This window comes from Urocitellus parryii, chromosome 4 (genome assembly GCF_045843805.1).
Source record: "Urocitellus parryii isolate mUroPar1 chromosome 4, mUroPar1.hap1, whole genome shotgun sequence".
Classification (NCBI taxonomy): Eukaryota; Metazoa; Chordata; class Mammalia; order Rodentia; family Sciuridae; genus Urocitellus; species Urocitellus parryii.
In genome coordinates, this window is record NC_135534.1 from 106280272 (window position 1) to 106306916 (window position 26645).

Consider the following 26645-nt stretch of genomic DNA (forward strand, 5'->3'; position numbering starts at 1 on the left):
TCTGAGTGCCTCAAGGAGTTAATCCCTTTAAGGGGTTAAATCCAAGTCTTGGAAAAAAAAACAAAAAAAAAAAACCTTTAGGGGACTGGCTCCTGAAACTCAGGGGTACAAGCGCTTGCCTAGCATGTGCAAGGTTCTGGGATCCATTCCTAGCACCACAAAAAAAGGTAAAAACAAAGCCCCTCAGGGAACCAAACCTTTAACATAAAGGCAGCTGTTCCTATTTTAAAGAGGAAAGAAGCTGAGGTCTTTATCAAGGACCAGGCTGGATCATTTCAGGTCAAGCCACTCTGCTCCAAGAGTGAGCTGTCCTGTGTTCAATGCCCACTGGAGAGGCTTGATTTAGCTCACTGTAGGCCTGCATGGGCCCCATACATTTCAGCAAAGAACTGTGTACCCAGACCAGCAAATTCATTTGAAGGTGTTTTAGGTAATTATCCCAGGTGTAAAAAAGGTGTCATGAAGGAGAATGATCTAAGACATGCTGAGATCTTTAGAAGTGTGATATGACACCTCACCCCTAAATATTTTGGCCAAAATAAAGGATGTATAAACAAATATAAGGGGTTGGGGTTGTAGCTCAGTAGTAGAGTGCATGCCTAGCATATGTGAGGCACTGGGTTTGATCCTCAGCACCATATAAAAATAAATAAAATAAAGGTAACGTGTACGTCTAAAAATAAAAAAAAAAATTAAAAAAATGCAGGAAAAAATCAGTAATCAGTGAATCTTGATGAATAATATACTGTTCAAAATGCACTCTTTCAGCTTTTCTATAGAATTGAAAAATTTAACAAGTGAATAACTTTTTCCAGAACTTACTTGGAGAATGAATTACATGGCCCTTAATATGCTTGGAGCCCTTCCTGCATTCACACCCTTCCCAAATCAAGATTCCACCATTACCAGCTTCTTTCTCAAAGCTATTATTTATTCTGTACAAGGTTCCACTGTACATTAGACATTCTTCTACTCTTGCTTACACAGTAAACAAGTGTACACCAGCCCTTGGGCTCAGATTCACAGGTCTTCCCTAGAAAAGGGTGTCAGGCCAGGTAAAACTCAGGGTGTCTTTCTCTAGTGCCTGGTCCCAGGAGCACTGGGATGGTCCAGGCTCCCTGGGGCACAGGCTGGGCCCAGCTGTGGAGTGTGCAAAGTGCACAGTGCTCCATGCCTCAGTGCTGAACAACTTTGCTCTCTGGGATGGCATGGAGTTTTGTCTAACAACTTAGGGCAAAACCCAGGAATCATACAACAGAGGCAAGATGTCCCCAGACACCCAGGCTCCAGCTCCTAAGGAAGGACCAAAGGCCAACACCAAGAGGAGCTGAGGGGTGGCATGGGCATCCCTGAGAAACTCGGTCCAGAGGGCCTGTGTCTAGGAGGCTCTGAGAAGGGGCAGGTGGCAGGAAGGCAAGGGGAAAGGGATGTTAAAAGAGAATAAATTAAAGGAGAGAAGCTCGAGGGACAGGGGGCTTGTGCTATCCTTCAAACAGCTAGGGAGTAGACCAGGGTAGGTAAGAGGTGGCGGACAGGAAGGACTGATAACACTATCGTAAGAAATCGTTTTACCTACTTCCCTCTTAGCCTCACTGCAATGCACAACGTACCAGGGGCTCAGGGCGGGACCCTATTTCCCCCAGTGGGTTTGAACATGGCACTGGGGAAAAGGGAAGGGACTGAGGGATATTTCAGGGAGGGGCAGTTACCCCCTGGTCCCCAAATGCTATAAGGCACAATTCTTGGAGGCAACTAGATTCCATCCAAAACAAAATGAAAAACCCAAAACAAAAACTTGTTTAGATCCCAGGTCTACTGTGGTGTGCTTGGGCCTGGCCAACCCCGCCTAGCACCACAGGGGACTAGCACTGGGAAAGTTCTACTTGAAGAATTACACAAAAAGGACCAGCCCAACATGCCAGCTGTGAAGGGGTGTGGAGGAGAGGGTCTCCAGTCTGAACACTTTCATTACGGTAAGTAAAAAAAGCTGGGCTTTAAAAAAAAACCCAAACCAGCTTTCCTCAAAGATGTCCCCTTGCCTGTGCCCTTGGAGTTAGCAGCGTTAAGAGGGCTCTTGGCTCATGGGTGCTTCCTGCTCTGGACTGGTGAACAGGTCCAGGTAGAGACAGGCGCCAGCTCCTCAACGGTGCCATGATGCAGGCAATGGTGCTCCCAAGAAGGCTCCAGAGGGTGCTGTCTTCCCAGGAGGCGCAGGGGCTGGAGAGGACGGCAGGTGGACGAAGATCTTCTCCCCACAGACTGCTGTTGTTTATTACACACAGGAAAAAACCACAAGCTTAAAAATGCAAACAAGAGAAGCCGAGGGAGCACTCTGCTGACTCCGGTCTCTGTGTCCAGTGGATCTTCCCGCCAGGCCATGGCTTGGGGGCACCCAGCTCCTTGCTCCAGACCCTGACCAGGCTGCATCAACTCCTGCTCAGCAGCTTTATTTTAGTTTATTTTTCTCTTATTTGTCAGGTTTTTTTTTTGTTGTTGTTGTTTTGTGTTTTTTTTTTTTTTTGTCTTTTTAAAAAACTTAGGGTGTGGGGCCACCACGGGGAAGGGGAAAGGGCTGTAGCTCCTTGCTGCTACATACGGGAGGGTGGACTGGCCAACTCGTAGAAGAGCAAATAGGCGTCGCTGGTGCGGACTTGGCTGGAGGACATGGGCGTGACACTGTGAAGAGAGCAGGGAAAAGTCAGAGTCCTGGCCTGGGAGGCCATCAGGTTCACAGAGCTGAGTGGCTGAAGAAGTGTGAGGCCCCTGTTTCTCACTTCTCTATTACACACCCACAGCCAAACTCTGTTGGTTTGGTTAGGTTAATACTGGGGGTTGAACTCAGGGGAACTTTACCACTGAGCCACATCCCCAGCCCTTTTTATTTTTTAAAAAAAATTTGAGACAGGACCTCCCTTAGTTGCTAAGGTGGCCTCAAACCTGGAATCCTCTTGCATCAGCCTCCCAAGTTGCTGGGACTACAAGGCATGCGCCACCAGGCTTGGCCCAACTTCTGTGTCTTTTGATAGCCTCAGAATGGGCAGACTTGTGTGTGTTAAGTAGCTTTTGAGCATGCACTGAGAGACTTGTGGTCTGACAGCCAGGAGCCCTGCCTGAGCCCCCTCTCCCACCTGGAGTCATTGAAAGTGTGCCATTCGCCTGTCACTGGACTTCGGCAGTAGGCTGTATAATGGCCGCCCATGGTGGTTCCGGAGTGATTGGACACAGCATACAGGTTGTAAACAGCGTGGTCTGGGGAGGAAATGCAAGGCATTGAGTCCAGGGGCACTCTCTATGGCCCTATTCCCTCCTCCTGCCTCTTCTTCCCAATGTTTTGCTAACTCATGTTAGCTTCCTGCCATTTCCTTGCTTCCCATCTGTATCTTAGACACTGTGCCCTGATTCTTCACTTCTTGAAGATACTCACTGGTGTTTTCTGAGGCAAATTCTCTCAAGTCCAGGTCTCTTAGTGGGAAATTCACAAATGTTGTGAGCTTGCTGGTTCGTATCCTGGATTCTGAGAACCGCTTCAGGTCTGGGATTGATGAGTTAAGGACAGACGGCATGGCAAGAACAGAGGCAACTAGATGAGACCACACAAGCAACTGCACCTTCCTCAGGAAGCAGAAAAGCAAACACAAGGAAGTCTACAAGTTTCAAATTTTCCTACTCTGCTCCCCCCACCAAAATTTTGGTGATTTTTGATGATCTCTTTGTCATCGGTCATTCTCATAAGTCAGGTCCCTGCTAGGTGCAGTGGCACAGGAGGTCGAGGCAGGAGGACTGCTATTTCAGTCAGCCTCAGCAACTTAGAGGAGACCCTGTCTCTAAATAAAATTTAAAAAGGGCTAGGGCCAGGTGCAGCAGTGCAAGTCTGTAATCCCAGTGGCTCAGGAGGATGAGATAAGAGAATCACAAGTTCAAAGCCAGCCTCAGTAATGGCGAGGTGCAAAGCAATTCAGTGAGATCCTGTCTCTAAATAAAATACAAAATAGGACTGGGGATGTGTCTCAGTGGTCGAGTGCCACTGAGTTCAATCCCAAGTACTCCCCCAACCCCCCCCCCCAAAAAAAAAAGCCAAGGCCCAGGGACCTTAAGGATACGGAGCACCAAGATCTTTGGGAACCTCTGGATGGAGAATTTCTTTATACATCTTTTTCTGGCTCGGCAGCGACAGCATGTCTGAAAGACAAGATAAACAGAGCTAAAGAACCTGTGGGAGAAATCAAAGGGCAAGTCTAGTAACTCCTCGGCTGGACCTTTCCCAGAGAAGTCTCATGGAAATATGTTGTTGCTGTCACCAAAGGATGACTTACTGGCTTTTCATCACCATCAAGCACATCCTCTTTGGTGAAGAGCCTCATGCAGTCCATTAGTGTTACCTCAGGATAACCTCGCTGGAGAGAAAAAAAAGTAAAGGTCAGCTGTTGATGACATGGAAGGACAGGAGAGAGCTCCAAACGTGGGGCAACAGTAGTGCGTACCTTAGCAATGGGCAGTGAGAGGTCCCAGAAGGGATCAAAGACTGTAGAGCAGTAACCACAGTCGGTACATGTCAGGGAGCTCTTTAGCTGCCCAACAAAGAGATCTGGGAAGAGAAGGTCAGGAGATGCTGAACACGGAGGGTGCACACAGTCTTCTCACTGTTCCTGCCTCAGTTTGTTGGATGTGGGCAGAAGCAGAGTTCCCCGCAGAATGAATCTTAAGGCTTTTCTTTTTTGCAGTGCTGGTGGGACCCAGGGCTTCACACGTGCTAGGCAAGTGCTCCCCCACTGGGCTGACCACAGATCTACTCAGGGCTTTTCTTTCTTTTTTTTTTTTTTGAGAGAATTTTAATATTTATTTTTTAGTTTTCAGCGGACACAACATCTTTGTTTGTATGTGGTGCTGAGGATCGAACCCGGGCCGCACGCATGCCAGGCGAGCGCGCTACGGCTTGAGCCACATCCCCAGCCCATACTCAGGGCTTTTCATGCTCCGCTCAGGTGAAACAGGTTACAATAAGACAGCCATTTTTTCCGTCTGTGCACTTACCCCCAATCCGACTGTCTTCTCGTTCTAGATATTTCCTCCACATCTGTCGCCCTTTTTCATCATCACTGGGAACCAAAGAAGGAAGAAAACTGGGTCAGAGCTCTAACCATGTTAAGCTTAAGGGTATGTCAATGTGGATCTTTGATCTTCAAAAGCAAATCTGGTTCTCCCCAAAATCATTTGCCCCAAAGAAACAGGCTGAAAATTCAAGTTCACAAAAGGTTTGTTTCCCTATAGCATCCTCCCTACTTACGGGAGATGATCAAGGTTCTCAGGGTTGGACTTAGGCCTCACTGTCACTCGGTTCACCTCATTGTGGAGCCCATCCAGAAGAAAGCGGAGGAACTCCTGAGCATCCTGCTGACTAACCCAGAGAAAAAAGTGTGAGCAACACTTCTGTATCAAGACTCTGCTCTTGCTGCCACCCACCTTGGGAGGACATGTTTGCAGGGCCCTTACTTATAACCAACGAAGCGTGGTGCATATCTCTGGATCTGGGTCTTGAACTCAGAAGGGCTCACCACATCATTGGGGGATGAAGTCCATATGGTCTGGATTAGTTTTGCAAACTCTGTTGGAAGAAGAGAGCAGAGAAAGGGTGTGGAGGGCAGGTGAGATATTTTCTATAAGAAACTCAAACTAGAATCCCAACAAAAAGTAGGCAAAGACAGAAAAGTAGAGAGGTATTTCTAAAACACAACTATTTGCACTATTAGAGTGGAGTGTAAAAAGCATCAAGTGAGGAAGCAGGGCCATGTCCATGCACGGTTCCTCACCTTCCATGAGGGTTGTGTGTGCATTGCTGGTGTGGCTGAGGTCCCGCATATAGAGCCTCTGGAGGCAGTAATCTCTCAGCTCCCGGGTGTTGCTCAGGCACTGCAGAATCGAGTTCATGAAGCACTGCAAGAGATGATCCAGAAAATCAGCGGGTACCACAGTATCGACCTTAAATGTCCCCCAAAGGTTAGAAACTTGGACCCCAGCCCATGGTGCTGGACATTTTAAGTGGGGCTCTAGGGGAGGTCTTTAGGTTACTGGGAATACACCCTTGAAGGGGACTGTGGGACCCCAGTCTCTTTTCTCTTTCGTGTCCTGGCCATGAGGTGAGTGGTTTTGCTTTACCATGTTCCTGCCATGATGTGCTGCCTCACTGTAAGCTCAAATAGGGCCAATTAATTGTTCATGAACTGAAACCTCTGTGAGCCAAAAACCGTGTTGTCTTTATAAGCTGATTTATCTCTGGTATATATTTATCTATACAGTGGGGGAGATCAAACTTTTATGTGGCATCTCTATTACTTAGCACCAAAGGCTCTTTGTTTTCATGTACCCAGAAATGAACTTCTTACAGCCTCAAGTTTCTCTTTTTCTATGTGAAAGGGGTGAAGTAAAGCAAATTGCTACTATTGACCCAGGAGACATAACTGGTTGTTTACAACTGAGGTGAGTAAAAGGGAGTGGGTACGCTGGACAGAAGGGGTGGGAAGCAATGGGTATCCTCAAGGAGAAGGATCCAGGAGAGGAGCAAGCTGACAGTTAAAAGGGGAACTTCCTTTTGGCAGTGCTTCCTGCTGGGGGCGGGTGAGGCAGAGCCTAGCAATTCTATGAAACACTCGCCAGGAAGGACAGGTACCAACTGCCCTAGAGGGCAGGGAGTCAGTTGGAGCCAGGAAGGGACTCTGGTTAAATTTTCCCAGAAGAATAGGAGTGGCCCCAGGAAAAAGGTAGGCTAGGAAGAACTCACCGTGTTCCCAAGGTTTCGAAGACCAGCCAGACCCTGGGCACTCTTAGAATTCTGTAAGCAAAGAACACAAAATATGTAAGAATGAGGCAAAGTGGCTGGCCCTCTGCTGGGCTCTCTCATGCAACTGTCTGCCAGCTGGAGCCATAGCAGCAGGCCACACCTGTTTTCTTTTCAACCTTAGTCCTTGTACCTTGGAGGAAAGAGGGCTGAAGAAGGCTTATTAATTTCAACACACAACAAAAAATGTTCTTCAGGGGTTTTCTTTCTTGTATGTACTACATATTCCCCATCTTTATGTTATTGTAGTGACTGGAGATTAGAACTACAGACTAGGAATTCATATATTAGGGTATTTAAGTCCCAAATCCAGGCCTGTCTCAAATGACCTACATTTAGACTAGATGTCCAATATAAAAAGCAGCTATCCTAACAGGCACTTCAAGGAGCTTATGAAAAGTTAAATGACAAAACACCCAATTAAGTTTCGATATTCAGCTGGGAAAAACTCAAGTCGTCTACCATTCTGAATTGCCAGAGACAGGTGGAATTCCTTCCAGCTGAGCTCAGCTCCTAAGGGCTGATGAAAGGCTGGGAGAATCCTCCCTGCCTGGTTCCTGTTTCAACATCCTGACTGGCCACTGACTGAGAATCCTTCTGATGGCATACTGCAGCCAAGCCGAGGTGAGCACCTGGCTGAAGGTGCCACTCTTGCTCTTGTCTCTATTGTGGAGGTTGGTGAGGGGGCTGGAGAGAGAGCAGGTGCTAGATTGCGGACTCTGAGCATTGTTTGTCAAGGGATCTTGGCTAATCCTGGGCATACCTCCAAAGGAATCAGAAGACCTTCAGCCCAAAGGGTTAAAGAAACAGTTTGCAGGTGAGTCTGCCGCTCCCTCTTTCAGGAAGGGCACCTGGGAGCAGGCAACTCTGGAGCAACACTGGCTGGGGCATGCGTGGGGCCAGCTCAACCCTGATCAGAACAGGAGCCTGAAATAACTCAGCTAAAATTACTCATGCCATGTGCTGACAGCCTCATAGGCTGTCAGCAGCTCAAAGCCCGTGAGATTGTCAGTTGGGGGGGTGGGGAGGAGCAGGTTGAAGGAGGGCTTTTCTCAAGAACTGCCTTGCCCATCCCACAAGTAAGAGGATCCCTCCCCTGGCCAGTTGTCAGGTCCAATCCTAACAGGTAAGGGAGAAAATACACCCAGAAGAGAGACCTGATTTAAAACTGGGGCTGGAAAGAACGCCTACTGGCAGCAGGTGGGGTGTGAGCATCCTGCTTGCTGGAGATGGCAGGATGCAGCCACAAACAAAATCTGAATTTTACCTCACTGACAGTCTAAACCTCAATGTTCCAGGAAAAGGGCCACCAGAGATGATTCCCCAGGACAGAGATCTTATCAGCATTTTCAGGCAGAATTGATGAAAGATTCCCAGGGGGCCCAACAACAACTACAACAAAAAGGCTACAGAAGTCTCCATGTTGCCCATTTGGAACCAAACTTAAATGTTAAGTGTGCCCACACAGAATGCCCACTCTTACACCTATTTTTGGCAGTGCTTTATTAGCTCTTATCCTCTGTGCCTCAGACGACATCTGTCTAAACAGGCTGTATATGCAAAGCATTCTACCACTGGGGACCATGTCCATATACACCAAAGCAGACCCTCAGCTGAGACAATATCACACCAAGCACTAGTGGGGGTGGGGAAAGGGACACCAGAGTCATCTGCCTACAGAGGCACTCCTGTTTTCACTCTGACCCAGCAGTGGGAGGTAAAGGAGGGTGTTTCATCTCCCATGGTTACTATTCCTAAGGATCTAATACTTCTGTGGGTCTTGGGTGGGGAAAGGAGAGAGGATCCTTTAAGGCATCACTAGACCCCTCTGCTAATTTTAATTTTTCTTTTTTAGGATGGGGAGTTGTGCTTTTGTCTAAAATTTCCTGAGTTTAAAACTGCATGCCAATTTCTGAGCACTCTGTGTGGAATGTGGGGGGTAGCAGTAGGGGTAAGAGACTAGGGGAGATCAGGGCTGCTCTATGCCCAGCCAGATATTCTTCTGCCATGAATAGGAAATCAGGAGCTCTAGGGAAAGTCAGCACTTTCCATTCCAGAGAGGAACAAAATGTCCCAGGAGTGACCTTTCTTACAGGGCAAACAATCCTACCTCAGCCTGGCAGGGAGAGTGAGGCTAGAACTTGAGGAGGTGGGATAGAGACCCTGTAAAGGCAGCCTTTTACAGGGAAAGCAGAAGGAAAGCTGTTATGCTGAGACTCATGTGCAAAGAGTTGAGAAAGTTTGGACCCTGTGCTCCCTTACACTAAGCCATCAACAAACCTAGTTTTGACTCTGTAGCAAGCTCTGTTCTAGAGAGCAGATGCCACCTCCAGAGTTGGTAAATAGCACTCCTTTCCCAGGGCAGGAGCCAGGGCTCAAAGAGCTGTCGCCTGGGTTAATGCAGAGGTGTCATCTTGGGTATGGGGCCTACTGAGGTTTTTGTCTTCATACTGGAGACCCCAGTCTTCATACTGGAGACGCTTACTTTACCTGCGCAGGGAGGGTCAGCCATGAGTCCTGGCTGCAGCCAAGGAGCCCAGTGTGGCCCTGGCACGGGGCAGGACACGCACTGCCAACACGGGAGCTGCTGCCTGTTACATAAGACCTGTCAAGCTCAGGCCCCTTCTCCCTTCCCCAAGGGGACGGTGCCCAGCCTCAGTCCCAGCATTACTCAGGGCAGCTGCTTCAATTGAGGGATCCCCTGCCTACTTCCCACACCTGGAGGGCCTGCAAGAGAAAGGAAGTTGCCCCCTTTTACCTGTCTGCAACTCCTCTGCCCTTCACGGGGTCAAAGGACCCCGTCACCAACCCCTGGGAGAGAGCCCTTTGGGAACAGAGTGGGAGGCAGCCCCTTGGACCAGCCTTCCTTGCTGGGGTCTGGCCTTGGAGGAGTCACCCGGCAGAGTCCAGCGTGCTGCCGGTTCCCTCACACACCAGCCCTAGTCAAGGTTACGCTTTCCTGCACCTGTCCTGATAGGTGCCCGGAATTAAGAAACCGAGAGCCACCTGGTGCCCAGGTCACCAACAGGGAGGGTAAGGGGGACTTGGAAGTTGGGACCTGGACAAGGGGAGGGGGCCGCGAGTAAGAGTGTGATCACCTGGGGAGGGGGCATTCCTTGCTGGGAGACCATGGGAAAGGAGGGGTGGGGGCTGGGAAGAATCCGTCCCCCCCGCCGAGGGGCGCGTGGCGGTCCGGGGACATCCTGGGGAGGAGGCGGGACCCCAGACCCTTGGCGTGGGGGGTCCCGAAAGGGGCCCGCGTACCTTGGCTTTGTTGAGCAGAAGCCCCACGAAGGTGGAGAGCAGCAGGGACGGGGAGAGAGGGGAGCGCGGCCTCAGCTCCTTGGCGAGGGCGGGAAAGGGGGCGGCCGGGGGCTCCTCGGGCAGGGTCACCGTGTACGAGGTGCGCATGCTGGGGGGCGGGCGGCGGGCTCGGCCCCACGTCTAACGTTGGTCAAGGGGGCACGGGGAGTCCCCGCGCGGTGCCACAGCCGGCACAGCAAGGCCGGCGAGGCTGCCACAGGACACGGTCCGCGGCGCCCGGCGGTAACCGTTACCGCGGGGCGGACCGCGCGCCCCTCCACCTCAACCTCCCCACCGCGCGCCGCCAACCGCCCCGGCTCGGCTCTCGCGCTCCCGCGGACTGCCAGCCCCGCCGGCGCCTCGGGCCCCGCGACGTCAGCGCCTGGGCGGAGCCAGGCCCGAAGCCCCGCCCATCCCCGGCACGCGGACACCAGCGAGGCCGCAGGGCCTGCCCCCCGCAGCTCGCCGGTTCTGCTCCGCGCCGGGCACCTAGGTGACCCCCGGCCCGACCCGGCCCGTCCAGGTCCGCCAGCAGCAAAGGGCTGCAGGTCCCCCGGAGGGGCGAAACCGAAACACGCAGCCCCAACTCAGAACAAGTTGTCGTTGGGGGCCGCAGAGGACGCCTCCTCAAGACCCAGCGTCACGCGGGTGAGCTTCCGCCCAGGCAGCATAGAACCCCGAACTTTTGGGTGCAGCAGATCATTTCGAGACCCTCACGAGAGCTCCCTACTATTTTCAGGGCAAAATGCATAGATGGCATAAACTTGTGTTCAGCATTCAGGGGAACCCAGGCCCTCAATCTGTGTGGGTGGATGGGCCCAGGTAAAGAAGAAAGATTTCCACCGCCTTGGCACTGAGTTTCCTTCCTCCAAGCTTAGTTTGGCCCATCATCAAGAGAGGCAGTACTCGTTTTATAAGGTACAATAGGTCACCCGCCCTTTTGGCCCCAGGAAAGAACCTTTTTTGGGTACCCAATTACTCAACTCCATCTCTGAGAATCTCAAATTTGAGTCGTTTGTGGGAGGTGGGGAGATCAGGGCTCAGCTGGTGTGGGGGTGAGCATTCTGCTCAGACCCCAAGTGCAGCAGTACTTGGAAGAACCAGGGGGTCTTGAGAGGCGGGTTTTTTATGCTCCGCCCCCTCACCTAACAGGGAAGTGCACGAATCAGCCTAGAGAAAGTATCTTGTTTGGAGCTTGCTGGCTATTTTTAGCCAGTATCTTTAGCGTTTAAAAATACTCTGAGAGGCAGCAGTGTGTGCTGTTGTTACTCATCTGTGGGCTCCTTCTGTTCCTCCTGGCGTGCTCATCCCCACATGTACACGAGCATTGCACACATGACCACAGACACATGGAGATTGGGCCTGGGACACATGTGTGGGCTAGGCCACCCACAAAACAGCAATTTAGTGATAATGGGAGGGAGCAGGGAGAGTATCATCACCATGACCTCTTCTAGTACTGGTGACAGCAGGAGGGGGCAGGTGACAGGAACAGAAGGCTGCTGTGCTCTGTGATCCTTGAGGGCAGTCTTGTCTGGAGTGTGATCTCCAGACTCTGACCTAACCTGGACAGGGCAACAGCCTTTTCCTCCAAGCTTCCTTCTCTCCAGCTACACCCTTTAGAGCAGGTCCTGTATTGTCTGTACAAAGCTTGAATTCAATAGCATTGTGTCTTCTCTGAAACAACTACAGTGTCTTACATCCAGTCGGGGGAAGACTCAGGTAATGCCTAAGGCCATTCTCCATGGCCTCCCTACACTGTCACCATTCTCCTGCTTTTCTGCTCCCTACCACCAACTGAACTGCTCTTATTCTCTGCTTAAAAAGAAAACTGCCAAACAACAACAGACCTGCCACTGATTAAGTCCTTATTAAATGTCAGACACTATTCTAAGGGCTTTATGTATATTATCCAAGTTAATTTCCATAATTACATGGTGAAGTAGTAACTATTATCTCTATATTACAGATGAAGCCCATAGAGGTCAAATGACTTGCCAGGATCCGAAGGCTAATAAATGATGACACTGTGGAATTTTGAGTCCAGACCTGTCTAATAACTCATACTTTTAACAATTGCTAAGAAATTCTGGGATGCCCTTTCTGCTCTCTGCCAATTACTTACTTGTAAATTCTGCTCAAAATTTATATCTTCCACAGTCTTCTCTAATTAACTCCACCCAGTTCTAAACACCCCATTACTGCATATCCTCAGTCTACTACTAGCATTCAGTTTGCATGCTATTAATTTATCTTAATGTGTTTATTTTTGTTTTATAAGTGTCTCTAAACTTTCGTAAATGGTCTTAGATTGTGTGTGGTTTGTCTTGGTTGTGCCAGCATGCGAAGCCTCCTCAAGGGCAGGGTTGTGGATTCTCTTAATGAGGTCTTAATGAAGACAGTCAGACCAGGCTCTGCTGGGAATCCTGCAAGTCCCACTGAGCCTCAAAGGGTGGGGTGTGAGTCTGGTTCTGCATGTTGAGCAAGTGTGCTGTGGGTGGGGGGGCACTGCCCAAGAGTGTTCACCTACTGCAGCATTTGGCCTGTGTCCCCATGACTTAGAGCCAGTGACGTGAGCATTCCTGCCCCAGGACACCTTGGCATTCTGCCATGAACATTCTCAATCTTTCCTGGGATGCAGGAGATTGGCAGGGAGCAGCTCGCCGGGACCAGGGTGGGCCAGATGGGGAAAGCTCTAGTATGCGAGTGCTTTGAGAAGTCTGGGGTGAGTAGAAAGACTTCACACAGGATTCAGTCTTATCCAGAAGGTCTGGCTGCTCCCAGACACAGCCAACAAATAATTACAGCTTGTTTCTCAACTAGCCCAGTCCCTGGGAGACCCTTTTTCCCTAGTGCCATTTCTTGAAGTGGGCTTTGCACAAAGGAGATCATCTTTTGGGATCTGAGTGTGGCCTAGGCTCTGTGACTTTCTATGCTTAGGTATATCAAGATAATCTGAGCTGGGCTCATTTCTGAAGACCAATACTCCCATTTCTCAAAAACTTGGGCTTGCCTGCTTCCCATGTAGGATGTCATTTTCTTCACCTCACATCCTTCCTGGCAAGAGATGGAGTATGAATACATTAAACTCTGAGTTAGCTCTGTGAGACCAGGACCTAAGATTGTCCTCTTTCAGATCTGAATATTGGTCCAGAGTTTGGTGACATTGCTTGGGCTTAGGCATATGTCTCAAGGCCAGTGACCTGGTTCCTAGCAAGTACCTACAGTTGCTATAGATAGACTGGTGGCCTGATTGACTGACAGATGAAAAGGTAGAGGCTCTGCATCCTTGTTAGGGGTTGAGCTTGTAGTCCACAGTGTGCCTTGGGAGGAGGGTCAGTCTGCTTCCCTCACTAGCTGGAGGAAGTTCTGTGTCCCTGTATGACTTGGATCCCCCCCCTCCACACACACAAGAGGCCAAGATAATTCTCTGTACTCTTTTAAGCCCCAGGCAGTCTGGCCTGAACCAGCTGGATTCCAGAAGCCCATATACTTCCTTCTCTTGCTTATACCTCTGTCCGGGGTGCCAGTTTTACTTATCCATTGAGGTAAGGGGGGCAGGCAAAGAGCCACGTGTGCAGCTCTGGGATTTGAACATGATGTTTATTTCTAAAGCCGATGGTCAGTGGAGCGGCTCCCCCAGGGGCAGGGAACATTTTGCCAGGCTTGGATTAACTTCTGCATTGCTGAGCCCCACCCCAGCACCACATTAACTCCTAAAGATGTTGTGGGGTAGGGGCAGAGGAAAAGGCAGGGAGGATGGATGGTTCTGGTCACTGATTGAGAAATCAAACCTGGGTTTGGCAGTGCTAAGGCCACCAACCAGGTCACAGCCCACAGCCAGTCTTCAAGGAATGGAGACATCAGTATCTTGCTGATTCTAATCAAACCACAAACTAGCTGCCCTTTCCTTCTCAGCAGCTAGTACTGGCCCTCCCTGGCTGTGAGAACTCTCCATTAATGCTTTCCCTGAGTGACCTTCCTGTGCTGGCAGCACAGATTCAAGTCCTCTGGAATTCTGATCTCCTCAGGGAAGCTGAGTGAGCCTGGGGTGGGTATGGGTGAGGATGGGCCCCAGGGTCTCAAGCTGCCAAGCTGGACAAGCCAGCAGGGATGTAGTCCAATGTGGCCAAGTCAACAGGAGTAAGGGATGAGAGAGGAAGGTCAGCTTCTCTCTCACCTAGGAGCTCTTGGGCAGTCCTGCCATCCTCAGCTGCTCTCCCTGGAGAACCACCACTTGCTGCAGGGCAGCATTCAAGTCCAAAGTCCCACCTGAGAGGAAAATCACATGACCTCCGTTTATATAATCTCCCTGTCATTGAACAGCTGGAACCCAAGGCCTCAGAAGATGAGTCAGCAGCCCCAGGGGCAAATAGGACCCAGGTACTCAGGTTCCATCATAGGAACAGTACTCTAAACTGAGAACAAGGGTGTACAGGAGAATAGGCTGGGTCAGACTCTGAGCCTTGGTCTCTGACTCTCTGTTGAGGAGCAGGTGCCCAGCCTGCTGACTGTGCTCAGGAAGGCCCTGGGCCAACCCCTGGCTCTTCTTGGGGAGAGAGGGGGAGTCTGGGAGGGGCGAGTGTAGGGCTGATGCCAACAGGCAGAATGCCAGGGCTGGCAAGGAGCAGCTGGAGGGGTGGAGCTGAGGAGGATTAGGAAGGATTGTAGGGGTTAAAGCGCAGCCTGGCAGGGCTCAGTGGGAACAGCTTGTCCTTCTACAGGCCCCAGGAACAGGAGAGGTGGGGCAGAGTGGGGAGATGATGGGTCGGTGCTCCAGCTCCTGGCTCCGCAGGGCCTAGCCACCTGGGCTGGCTTGTAGTCCCCACTGGGGGTAACCAGCTATTATTTTTCACCATCACTGCCCTGGCTCACCTGTCTGCATTTTTAGCCGAAAGTGAAGCCTCTGGGCAGACCCTCATTGTCCTAGGGCTGTGCTGCACCCCAGAGACTGGCATTTTGTTGGTGCCTGCACAGGCACGGGGAGGGGGTTGTTCAGAATTCATGTTCCTCCCCACCAGTTCTTTACTCATACTCAGTGGAGTCTGTAATATTCCAAGTTCATGATGGCTGTTACTGTTAATTAGGGGAAGGAGTCTCGTTGGAACAGTTCTATTCCTGCTCAGGGCTTGCGTCTGACCTCCCTTTTTCTTTGAAAACCAACTGTAGGTCAGGTTAGCCCTTTGAGAGTCCTGGGGTATAGGACACACTTTCTCACTTGTTCCTCCTACAGGGGGGCCTCTCCCCACTGTAAAACACACCCCCCCCCTTTATCATCTCCATCCCATCTCAAGTTTATTTTTGGTGTTGGGGATGGAATCCAGGGCCTTATGCATGCTAGGTAAGTGCTCTACCACAGAGCCACATCCCCAGCCCTGCCTTTTACGTTTGAATGAACTATTCCATAGCATTTTACTGATTTTAGATTCCCCACATTCATTATTTGTTTTGAGCCTCGTGGCATTCCTGTGAGGTGGGCAGGGCAGGTGTGATCATTCCCTTTTATAGATGAGGAAATACAGCTCAGCTGATAGGTGTCCAAGGTTTACAAACTGTACCTTCCAGAGGTCATGGGAAGCCTGCCTCAGCCTCAGATGACCTCTTCCTTTCTCACCACTGACTGCACTTAAACACACCCAGGACAACCTCCTATTGTTATTATTTGAGAACTGATTTCTCCAAGTGAATTGTGAATACAACAAAGGCAAACCAATGGCTTGCGCATCTCTTGCCTTCCAAAGCACCTGGAAGAGTACAAAGAGGATTGACATTTACTGAGCACCTATAATGTGCCAGGCACTTTCACATACATTACTGTTAATTCCTCACAAAATGTATGAAGTGGGAACTTATGATCACTCTTCATTTTACAGAACAGGAAACAGGTTCAGAAGTTAAGAAACCTACTCAAGTAAGCTAGATGCTGAGCACTCAGTACTAGGCTAGTAAGCATGAATGAATGGATGAAAAGATGAAAAGATACCCACACCCCAAATGGAGATCTAAAGAGAAACTGGACCTGATTTTAGAAAGAAGTGGACTAGGCCACATGAGCCGGGTTGTTCTCACCTGTATAGGACACAATCAGCTTCCAGAAGTGAGAACAAAAGGAGTGAGGTAAACAAAGGTCTTAGGCCTCTGAGCCCCCTGAAGTCACTGTAGGGCATCCCTGACCACTTAAGAGTGTTGTGAATTGCTTCTGGATGGGGGCAGAGGGGAAGGATGTTAGGGCCACTGTGTTTGTCCCAGGGCAGTGTGCCATTCCTCTGAGGACCTCTCTCAAAGCTTCTCTCTCCCTGGTCCTGGGGGTTGGGGTGGGGCCAGTTGGGCCCTTGGGAAGGGCAGCAGACTCCAGGGAGAGCTGGCTGTGAGGAAGGAGGCAAAGTCCCAGTGGAGTTTGACTCCTAGTTGAGACACCCTGCTCTCTCATGATAGGGTATTGGGGTAGGGTCTATAATTCAGTATTTGGGGAGCAGGTTTTCAACTTGAACATGCTTAGAAATCACACGAAGAACTTGTGACAAGGGCAGATTCCCAGGCATTATCTCCATAGAATTTGTGTCAGTGGGTCTGGGTACACTGTTAAGTCCTGCAGGTGATTTTTGATATGGGTAATCTGCAGACTCCTCTTGGAGAAACACTGCTTACCGGAATGTTCTGTTTTGAGCAAAGGGAGGCAGTCCTCAGAAGCTTCTAGGACCTATGCCACCTCTTGAACAACATCTGACTTGTCTAAGTGAATCCTGCTCCACCTTAAGCATACCTTAAGCACAGTTCTGTGAGAGCAGGTGTTTCTCTTCCGGGTCAGCTCTCCTGACACAGTCTCACACTTGCTTCTACACTAGCTCTACTAGTTCTACTAGCTCTTTAGTACAGCCAACCCTGCCTTGTGGGGGTCTAAATGACCTGGGAGACTCCAGCTTATCTGTCTTCTTTGGTACTTCCCAGATGGCCCAGCAAGGCCAAGGCTCTCTAAGTAATGCCATCAGAATTGTTTTCTCAAATCTTTAGTTATGACACACTTTACAGTGCTCTGTCTCTAGAGCTGGACCCTTACTCCCTTTGCCTAGGCAAGAGCTCTAAGCATCATTTTTTGCTGTGGCACAGCTGTTGTTCACAAAAGGCACATGACCTATGAGAGGGAGTAAATAAGGTAATGGAGCTCACACAGCATCCAGCCCTCTTGCCTGTATGCTTGCCTGTATGCCTATCTACCTGTCCATCCAGCTCTCCATGAATCCATTCACCCAACTCTCCATCCACCCACCCACCCACCCACTCATCCATCCATCCATGCAGTCAGCAGGTCAGCTGAGTTCCATGCTCTATGAGGCACAAGAGGGATCCAGAGACAGGATCTTTTCCAGTCTCTGACAACTTGCCATCTAATGGGCACACTAATAACTACAGAAAAGGTGGAATATAGTTAATGCCTCTGGAGAGGTATTTTTAGGAATTAGATATGAGGGAGACCATGCTAGTCAATTGTTCAGTCTCCAGCAAAGCTGCTTTCTTGGTTCCAACCCACACAGGAATATAGAGATATTAGATTGTCTCAAGCCCTAGTAAAAAATGTCTCCACAATTTTCTCCAAAGGCACTTTAGTCCTTGTGTCCAGACATGCCTTAGCCCATTAGTGTCCATCAGAGGAAACTTCCTCTTCCTCTGGTGTCTTAGGCCCAGATGTAAAGCCTGAACAAGAGAGACGCAGCCAGAGCAGACAGGACCCATTTGCCACAAGGAGCCCTGGTAGTCTGGAGGCTCCAGCATCTAGCTCCCTGGCATTTTGGCCAGAACAGGATAGGTGGAGAATAGCAGTGTGTGTGTGTGTGTGTGTGTGTGTGTTTGGGGAGTAGCCAGGTCATTTGGAGAGTGATGCTGAAGTACCTCCAAGCATACAGGTCCTTGGGAGAACGGGAACCCTCTTACCCTGGCAGTGTGACAGGAGGGCACCAGACATGCTGTCTCCACCAGGCTTGCCATCCACCATCAGTTAGGTTGGGAGTCCTGACCTTAACCTGGCTCTTCTGCATTAGCAGCTGTCTCCCCAGCCCATCACTGGGTCCCCAAGGGTAAACTCACCAAGGCCTCTCGTACTGGTGAGCTGGAGCGGCTGGGCCCAGGGGCCTGGCCCTTGCTCTTCTCCCACAGTGTGTAGCGGCCACTGGGTCGGAAGGTGGGACTGAGAACTTCAGGGACTCGTGAGGAAGGGGTTTGCGTGAGCACCTGAGGTGCACTGCCCTTGCGACCATAGTTCTCTAGGTAGTCCGTCAGGTACTCCGAGCGGCTGGCTGCCTGGTAGAGCCCCTGCAGGGCACAGAGCTCCTTGCGTGTGCGGGCCAGCATAGGGCTGCGGCCTAGGTTCCCGGGGTCTATCCGATAGCCATCTGAGGTCCGGTAGCTATCTGAAGTCCGGAGGCTGGAGAAATCCCGAGCCAGGTCTGATTGGCTATTCGATTTCTTCTGGGTCAAGGTTACCCCCTGGTCACGAGCATTCACAGGCAGGTAGCTGAGGGAGTTACTGGTCACTCCGTAAGGGAATCCACTGCCCCCACTAAGTCCACTGCCTGAAGACCGCTCAGTGCCCCGGGTCTGGCTCTCTGCTCGCTTACTACCCCTGACGATGTCAGGTCTCAGCAGGGGGCGTCCCCGGTCATAGTCCAGGATGGAGGAGGGGCCGTAAGTGCGGGGACGGGGGAGGAAGCCCGTGGGGGGACTTGGCTTGAAACCAAGCTTCTCCTTCTCCAGAAAGGAGGCGGCCAGGTTGGCCCCATAGGAGGAGGGGGTATAGGTGCCATAGCCCGATTTGGCATAAGGGACATCTGTGTAGCAGGCCGATTCTGTGTAGCGCTTCAGGGTGGAGGAGAGCTGGGACATCCTTCAGGGCGGCACTCAGTGGGGTCTGGGAGCCTCATGGGCTGAAAGACAAGGAAAGCAGTTGTCAAAGGGCCCTGTCATGTGCCAGCCCTCTGTTGTGCCTACCATCCATCCCAGATAGACCAGGACGTTAGGGCTTAACTGGGCCATCCAGTCCACAAGAGGCTAGCTGGCTGCCAAGAAACGCACACACGCATTCAGGTGTGCCCTTGTAGTCACACCAACATTCATGCATTCACAAAAGAAATCAGCATCTGCTCTCCTGTCCTCACCTCTGCAACCTTCTAAGCCACACACCCTTCTCCAGCCAAATCCTATCTGGTTCCTGTGCTCAGATTCTGAAGAAACTTCTGAGCTGGGAATGCTAGGTTCCCGGGGTCTAGCCTGTAGCCCACTGAGATCTAATAGCTATGTGAGGTCTGGAAGCTGGAGAAATCCCACTCCCACCCCCTGACTGAGAACTCTGGACTTTTTTCAAGAGTCACCATGGATTCTTGCCCTCTGACTTAAGTAATGAGCAGGAGCTCTTTGGCATTGTAGACTGTCTGCTGTGATGACCTGAAGATCATGGGGTGAGATCTCTCACGAGGAAAAAAGGCTCCTGAGAAGAAGTGATGGGGATTAGTGGGCAGGGGAGGTGGTGAGGGAGCATTCAGCAGAGGGACTGGACATCAGTCTCCACACTGCACCCCAGAGTGCTTCCCTGAGAATGGAAACCTGCTGCTTGGTCCTGCAGTGGGGATACTGCTATGGCCAAACCCGCCTTCTTTACTGAGCTTAGCCTTCTGCGGAGTTAGGGCCTCAGGGCCTCCCAGGGATTCTTCTCCCAACAAGGATGCTAAATTGCTCCTGTTAAAACTTGATTTGGGCAAAGGGGCCCCCTAGAGGCCAAAATCCTGCACTGCAGGTGACACCACTCCTCCCTGGCCAGTGGATCTGATGAAGGAACACAGAAATCACAGAATGTGGAGCTTGGAGGTCCCTAAATGATCATGCATTTTAACTTCTCTGTTGGACAGATAGTAAAAATGATGTTGGTTTGATCAAGGCCACACTCTGGCAAAGTCAGGATTGGAATCCATGTCTTTTAGCATGTGACCCAGCATTCTTTCCATTTTTCTCCCCCTTCAAAGTTAGGCTCAGCTGGGGATACCTATAGTGCCACCATCACCCCAGCATGCAGGCTTCATCTCCACTTTAGCAGGAGTGGCAGGAATGCTTCAGAGAGAGGAGCAAGTAGGCTCAGGCCCCTTTCCTCAAGGGTCCTCAGGGGCTCTTGGGGAGTTCCTTTGGTGTGGGGATGAAGACCTTTCTAAGACTCTCAAGGTAGTGTGTGTGAGGGGCCAGCTTTGATTCCCCATGACAGACTAGCTGGGCAGTTTTTTTACTACTCTTTTAACCTCTTTGAGCCCAATTTCTTCACCTGTAAATGAGTATAATGATTATCATCATGATTCCTATCTCACAGGGTTGTTGTGAGGAATAAATGAGATAATAACACGTGAAAGCCCCTAACAATGACTGGTTATTATCTCCTCTCCCAGCCCCTGCCAGGCAGCCTGGCTCTTCCCTATAATAATAATGTCAGGACAGGCCATCTCCCAGCCTGGCCGGCTCCTGACCTCAGCATAGGCACCAGGCTTCCTCCTGCAGCCCCCAGAGAGATTAGTGGGCAGTGGGCAGACACCTAGTTGTTGAACAGACACTGGCTCAGGCAGCCCACAGCCTGCCTGCGTTAGACCAGCAACCCAGCTCATTAGAGCAGAGAGGACCTGGTGCCAAGCCCCAAATGCTTAACAGCTTGGCAGAAATCTCTAGAAATCCAATCCATGCAAGACTTGGGATAGGTGTAGGGGTGGGAGATGAGCAAGTGGTGACTTCCATGTAGGACCCAGAAAATCACTCTGTGACTCTGCTAGAGGTTTCTAGCAGTTTTAATTCCAGGCTGGCCTCAGGAAGGCCTATCCACCTTACTCTCTGCCCGTACTTGCTTGGCCCACAAAACCCCTGCTACCTTTCATGTACTCTTCCTTGTCCCCTGGCTCCCACCTCCAGCACAACTTCCACTCTTATCTAGGAAAAAGTAACTGGGGGACCATCTCATCCAGGGAAATGATGGGAGAGACAGAGGCTCAGGAGTGAGGGCAGAGGACCAGACCTGCTGTTTCACTTTGGAGAACTCCATCAATAATGCAAAGTCAAAGAGACTCCAGGTCTCTGGAGCTGGGCTCTGGACACCCTGCCACCAATCAGATATTCCCTCACCTCCAGGGCATGAGCTCATGGCTAGTCTTTAACAGCTCACCCTCCCCTCCCCAACACTCCCGGGGGAATTGGTATTCTGCGGCAGTGCCTTAAGCCCATGACCTCTCCAGCCCTGCTGATGATGCAGAAGTACTGGGCCAAACAAGGTACAGCAGATAGGAACAGGCAGCCCTGGAAGAGGGGGGGGATGTGGAGGTGGAGCCATACCTTCTGTCCCAAAGAATCCCAGGAGGGATCCCAGATCCTGGCTCTCCCGTCTTCTCTAATCTGGCAGGCAACTGCCAGGCCTCCGCCCTCCCCCAGCAACCTGGGAGACATGCCATCACTAACACCCCCTAGAAGCTGCCACTCAGCTCTGATATCTGTCGAACAGTTCTCATGTCTAGGGAGAGGGTCCTTACTGGGGCTTGAACACATCCCCCTACCCTCACCAAACCCAAGTCTCATTCTTCAGAAGAGTCCCAGCACTTTCCATGTGATAAGACAGCTTGGGTTGACATTACCTGGCACTGCTGTCCCTGGAGGCTGCAGAATGCACCATGGGCGGGAGCTTGGGCTGGGGCCCTGGTGGTGGCCTTGCTGCGCAAGACAGGGACAGAGCGGGCACTCACATGGCTGCGAGTTTCCCTGTTGCCACAGGAACAGCCTGGACTGAATGGCCCTTTCATGGGGCAGTGGGAGGCCAGCCGATTGGCTGGGATCCCCCGTACTCCTCCCTACCCAGTGTGGGGCCCCTGCTGCCCAGCTCCTTTCACTGTTTACCCAGAGCTGGCAAGTATAGGCATGCGGCTTCAGGCAGCACCTCCCCAGGTGCCCGCCACCTTGGACAACAGGGGCAGTCCCCTACCCACACTCCTCCTTCATGCCATCTTTTCCAAGGTTCCCAGCTCTTCCTTTCTCTGAGATTCCCTATCACTTTGATCAGTTTACCCCTCTTGAGAGGTACACTAGCATTCCTCTGCACAGTGGAACTCAGCTTCCTGTAGGGGACATCTGATCCAAGCAGCTGTCACCTGGCCAGCTGGTGCTCTACACCTATGGACTAGGCACCAAGCACACTGAGGACTTCACATTGCAGTTTCTGTTTTCACCTTCTCGGCAGCCCTATACCAACACATGCGGCCCTCACCATGCGTCCCGCTGCCTTCTGAGAGTTCTTATCAGCAGAACCCCAGAAGTCTCAGTGCAGGGGTGAGCTGAACTTTTTCAAACAGAGGGCTGCCTCACACTTACAAACATTGTTGGAAAGGTCAAATTATTACAAAATTAAGAATTTATTCACAATTCAAAAATAAATGTACAAGAAATTTAATAAGTGAAACTTTCAAATGAAGTTTTTAGCATTATATTTGTGAAGGTATTAAAGCTTAAAATGACATTAAGACTTGGGGCACAGTGTTGATGTGGTCCTCCGGCTACGTAATAGCAAGAGGTGTTGTTACGATGCTCATTTGCTGACAAGGAAACTAAGATCCCTGGAGTGATGTGGCTGTCCCAGAGCCTTGCTGGAGCAGTCACAGAGTCGGGTTAGGACTCTGATGCCGAGATCCCTACTTGATACTTTCTTGGGCTGAGGTAGGGCTAGGGACCTGTGAGGTGGGCGTGGGGAGAGGACCACTGTAGGATCCGGGTGTCCACTCTCCAGCAACAGAATGGGGGTTACCGACTCTCACAGGAGCAGCCCTCTGGATTTTTTCCTGCAGGCGAATGAAAATGAAGCCAGGTGCAACCTGAGCCCCAGAATAATACTGATTGGCCATGAGATGGTCTAGGAGGCCTCCATTTCACTCATGGTGCCAAATTCCTTTGTGTCCCCTGGCACCAGCATCTACCCCAGCTCAAGGTCCTTGGCCCCCTGGCTGTTTGAACATGTCCCCCAGTCTCCTAATCTGACTGCCGTTCAGCCCACTCCCCAAGGTACCTATGCTAGGTGAATAAGGGGTTAATGAGCCCTGTCCCCTTGGGGCAGCCATCTCCTTGCGTCAGCCACTGTCATTTCCTGTAGCTCACGTGAAGGGCTCCCTAACCTGCCCAGCCAGGGGAGGGACTTGCTCCCCAAGAATCCCAGGCACTCCTAGCCCTGGGGGCAGGAGATGGGTGATGCCCCACATCCCAGCAATCTTCACTTGCCCAGATCTGCTTGGCTCTCTGGAGTGAAGATATGTTGGCTTCCTGGCCACAGAGCCCCAAGTAGCTTCAGGGTCACACCTAAACAGGGTTAAGTCTCTTCCTTCCTACCCAGGTGATCAGAGCAGGTGAGTGAGGAGTTCTAGTTAGTCTTGCTGGGTGCTCTCCGTGGTGGTGATGACCTCAGAGCTTCCGAAAGCTGCTTGCTAACCGCATCAGAATGTGCTGACCCTGAAGGCTAAGGGGGGTGAGATGGGGCCCTGTTTCCCTCCACCTACACTCTCTGATTCTTAGTCTGGCTGCCTTGGTCCCCTGCTCCCCTGTCTGGATACAAGCATCCAATTCTGGAAGGTGGGGAAGATGCAGGTTGAGGATGGGGGTGGGGCATAGTTATGTGCCCATACTGTCTACTTCTAGGTCCCAGGAGCCTCAACCTATACCCCCTCCTCTAACCTGTCACTAGCAGCTCTCCCTTATCAGGAGCTAGCACCGAGGGACCCACTAGCTTATCTGTCATAGCAAGGGGTCATCCAAGGGAATTTGGATTCATCTCTATCTTTCTGGCTGCTGGTAATAGTCCAGGGGGTGGCAGTGGGAGGGGAGATAAAGAGATTGGAGATTAAGGCAAGCATCCTGACTGGTGGAGAATAAGTGGGTGGGCCCAGGGCAGCATCTCTATAGGGTGCTTCTTGACTTGGGTTTGGGCATCTACAGGTCCAAGAAAAGGCAAAGAAATGGGCTCCAGACAGTATTGTTGTCCTTACATTCTCTTTTGCACCTACTTCTGCCCAGGCACTCTCCAGGTGCCCCTTCCCCAGGGAAGAGTTCTGTCCTCCTCTCTCTCCTCTAGGGCTTTAGCTGTCCTCTTTACTCACCTCCTGAGGAGCTTTTGGTCTTGCCAACTGCACCCACCAGGCCCAACGGTGGCCTCTCATGAGCTCCCCCAAACTCATTCATGTCTGTCATCTGGACAGCTGCCCAGGCAAAGCTCAGACACCAAAGGGGCTGCTACTGACCTGTGTCCAGGGACACTGGATGGGACCTGGGGGCTTCCTCCCCGGGAGGGCAGAGAACGCAGTGGAGAGCCCAGAAGCTGGAGTCTGACTCCGGGCTGGGTAATCCGGAGCTCAGGTTACGCTGGATATATATAGTATCTTATCTGACCTCCCAGAGAAGGCAACTTGCATTCCAAGCCCTGGGAGAATTAAAGGGGCAGTGGCATGCCCACTCTTCATGGGCCACTTGGTTTGACTGGTGCCAGCCAAGGAGTCCTACTAAGACTCTCGGGAGGAGGCATTTTGAAGTGGAACAGTGGGGGAATTCAAGGGGAAACTGGATGGTAGAGGACTGGGGTGGAAATTGAGACAAAAATAGGAAGAGGCTGGATTCTGTGGAGCTGTCAGTCATAGAATTAGAGAACAGGAAGAAGCCTTACTGCTAGTTACAGCTCCTGGAATTTTGAGATGGAGTAGACCTAGCTCAAGGGCACACAAACAGCTAGAGGCAGACAAGACCAGTACTCAGGTTTCAGTTCACTACTTTTTTACGATAGACTTCTAAGTCTAAGCCTGAATTCCAGTTCTTCTCCCTATTGGATCTGAGTCAGTGAGCAAGTCACTTAAGCTTTCTGAATCTCATTTAGTCTGTAAAACATGATTAATAAAATATAATAATAACAACAATAATAGTATACCTCAAAGTTGTGAGGATGAAATAAAATAATATTTGTAAATTTCCTGGCATATAGTAAGAGTTCAGAAAATGATGATTGTATTGAATACTTCCACTTCTTGTTTTAGTGAACAGCAGTATTAGTAGTAGCAGTTGGTGATCCTTCCTAGAAGAGGACCCTAACCTAGAAGAAAAAGGCCTCAGGCCACCCCTCAGGGAGTGCTCTGTTTTAATGCCAGAGAATAGCCCTGTGGTTTTCTGAACTGGCCCACATCCCAAAAGTGGGAAGGACAAATGCCAGTTGTCATATTCCCAGATGTCCAGTCCACCAAAGTGAGACAGGACAAGCCCATTTGGGTTCCCTCCCCATTTATCTAGAAAAATATAGCAAGTGTAGCTTCCCCCAGACTGCCAGGAGACTCTCTGGCCCCTCTGGAGTGGTTCCACTCTACCTGCTGGAGGGCTCGGGATTCCTGGGCCGCAGAGCTGTGCTGGGCAGGGTCACAAGGAGGAGCAGGGTTCTTGGCCTTTCTGGCCTTGGTGCACCTGTCTGCTCTCAGGATGAGTCTCCTGTTTCTCGATGGCTCTCCCTGAGGACTGGGAGGACCCGTGCTGGTGCCTCCACCCTGTCTCAGCACAGGCCACTGACTCAGCCTGGGTCCTGATGATGCACTTCAGAGGACGCCCTCATTCCAGTCCTCATTCCAGTCACCATGCATCTGTCTACAGCATCAAAAGAGCAGGGGAATGCCCCAACACTAGATCATCAATCCTCTCCTTTCCTCTGGCTTTGCGGGTGGATTTGGGGGGTGTTCTCATGCTTGGTCCCTGGGGAGATGAGCAGCCCCTACAGCTTTCCAACTCAGCCCTGTTTTAAAAGCATCCAGGTTAAGAGCTAGGACTCTCCTCAGAGGAGAGCAAGGATGGGTTGGCCTGGGTGTCCCTTGGTTAAGTTGCTTGCCTGGAGCACCACATGTCCACTTCTGGTTTGGGATTTAGGAGAATTTCAAAGTTGCCTCTTTCTGATTTGGGATTGGTGGAAAATCTCTCCTTCCGTTTAACTGCTGCGCTCCCCCAAACCCCTCCCCCCTTTGGCAAACTGATGGAGACAGCCCCCAGGAGCTTTAGGAGCAGGTAGTAAGTGAGCTACACGCACACGTGGGGAGGGGGTTCGTCAGCGTCCAGGCATCACTCTCGGGCCACATATTACACTGGGCACAGCGACCTGGACCCTCCGAAGCAGCATTTCCTTAGAACACACTGATCTGTGCACAGATGGCTCTTCCTGGCATCCTGGGCTGTCAGCTGGCAGCCCCCCTTACATAGTGGGACCCACAGCTGGAGCTCCCCCGCACAGCTGGCCCTCGCCCTACATTTCTAATGTCCATTCTGCCCAGACTATCGTTGACACCTCACTTTATGAGCTTCAAACCGGCAGTGACCCCCACATCCCTCTTCCCGGATCTCCGACAGGTGGCACGTACCTGCCTCTTCTCGGAGGATGGACGACGAGTCGAACCGGGCACAAGCATGGAGCTGCGGGTGAGTCCTGGCTGGCACTGGCGCGGCG

General features: G+C 51.1%; 1 protein-coding gene across 5 annotated transcripts; it reads right to left on the reverse strand.

Moving 5' to 3' along the window:
• Window positions 1-910: 910 nt before the first annotated feature.
• Window positions 911-26645, reverse strand: Usp2 (ubiquitin specific peptidase 2). Of its 5 annotated transcripts, none has more exons than XM_077796954.1 (14): window positions 26560-26645; window positions 18218-19053; window positions 6776-6826; window positions 5808-5931; window positions 5491-5602; window positions 5285-5395; window positions 5032-5096; window positions 4482-4585; window positions 4314-4394; window positions 4101-4179; window positions 3425-3532; window positions 3129-3249; window positions 2597-2676; window positions 911-2262 (listed from the first exon to the last, which is right to left on the reverse strand). In XM_077796954.1, exons 2-14 carry the CDS (start codon window positions 19010-19012, stop codon window positions 2141-2143), a joined length of 1953 nt encoding a protein of 650 aa, XP_077653080.1. In that variant the 5' UTR covers window positions 19013-19053; window positions 26560-26645; the 3' UTR covers window positions 911-2140. The 5 variants fall into 5 exon arrangements, with proteins under 5 accessions (XP_077653080.1, XP_077653079.1, XP_077653081.1 ...); XM_077796953.1 differs by lacking the exon at window positions 26560-26645 and adding an exon at window positions 24421-24509; XM_077796955.1 differs by lacking the exon at window positions 26560-26645 and adding an exon at window positions 24280-24353.

What these genes read in the sequence shown, in the direction of transcription:
- Usp2 (XM_077796954.1), bottom strand. Translation starts at nt 19,012, where the DNA reads ATGTCCCAGCTCTCCTCCACCCTGAAGCGCTACACAGAATCGGCCTGC. An exon ending in ATTTGCCTCAGAAAACACCA is followed by an intron (nt 3,250 to 3,424) that starts GTGAGTATCTTC and finishes TTTCCTCCCCAG; the next exon opens with ACCACGCTGTTTACAACCTG. An exon ending in CACACTTTCAATGACTCCAG is followed by an intron (nt 2,677 to 3,128) that starts GTGGGAGAGGGG and finishes CTCTCTTCACAG; the next exon opens with TGTCACGCCCATGTCCTCCA.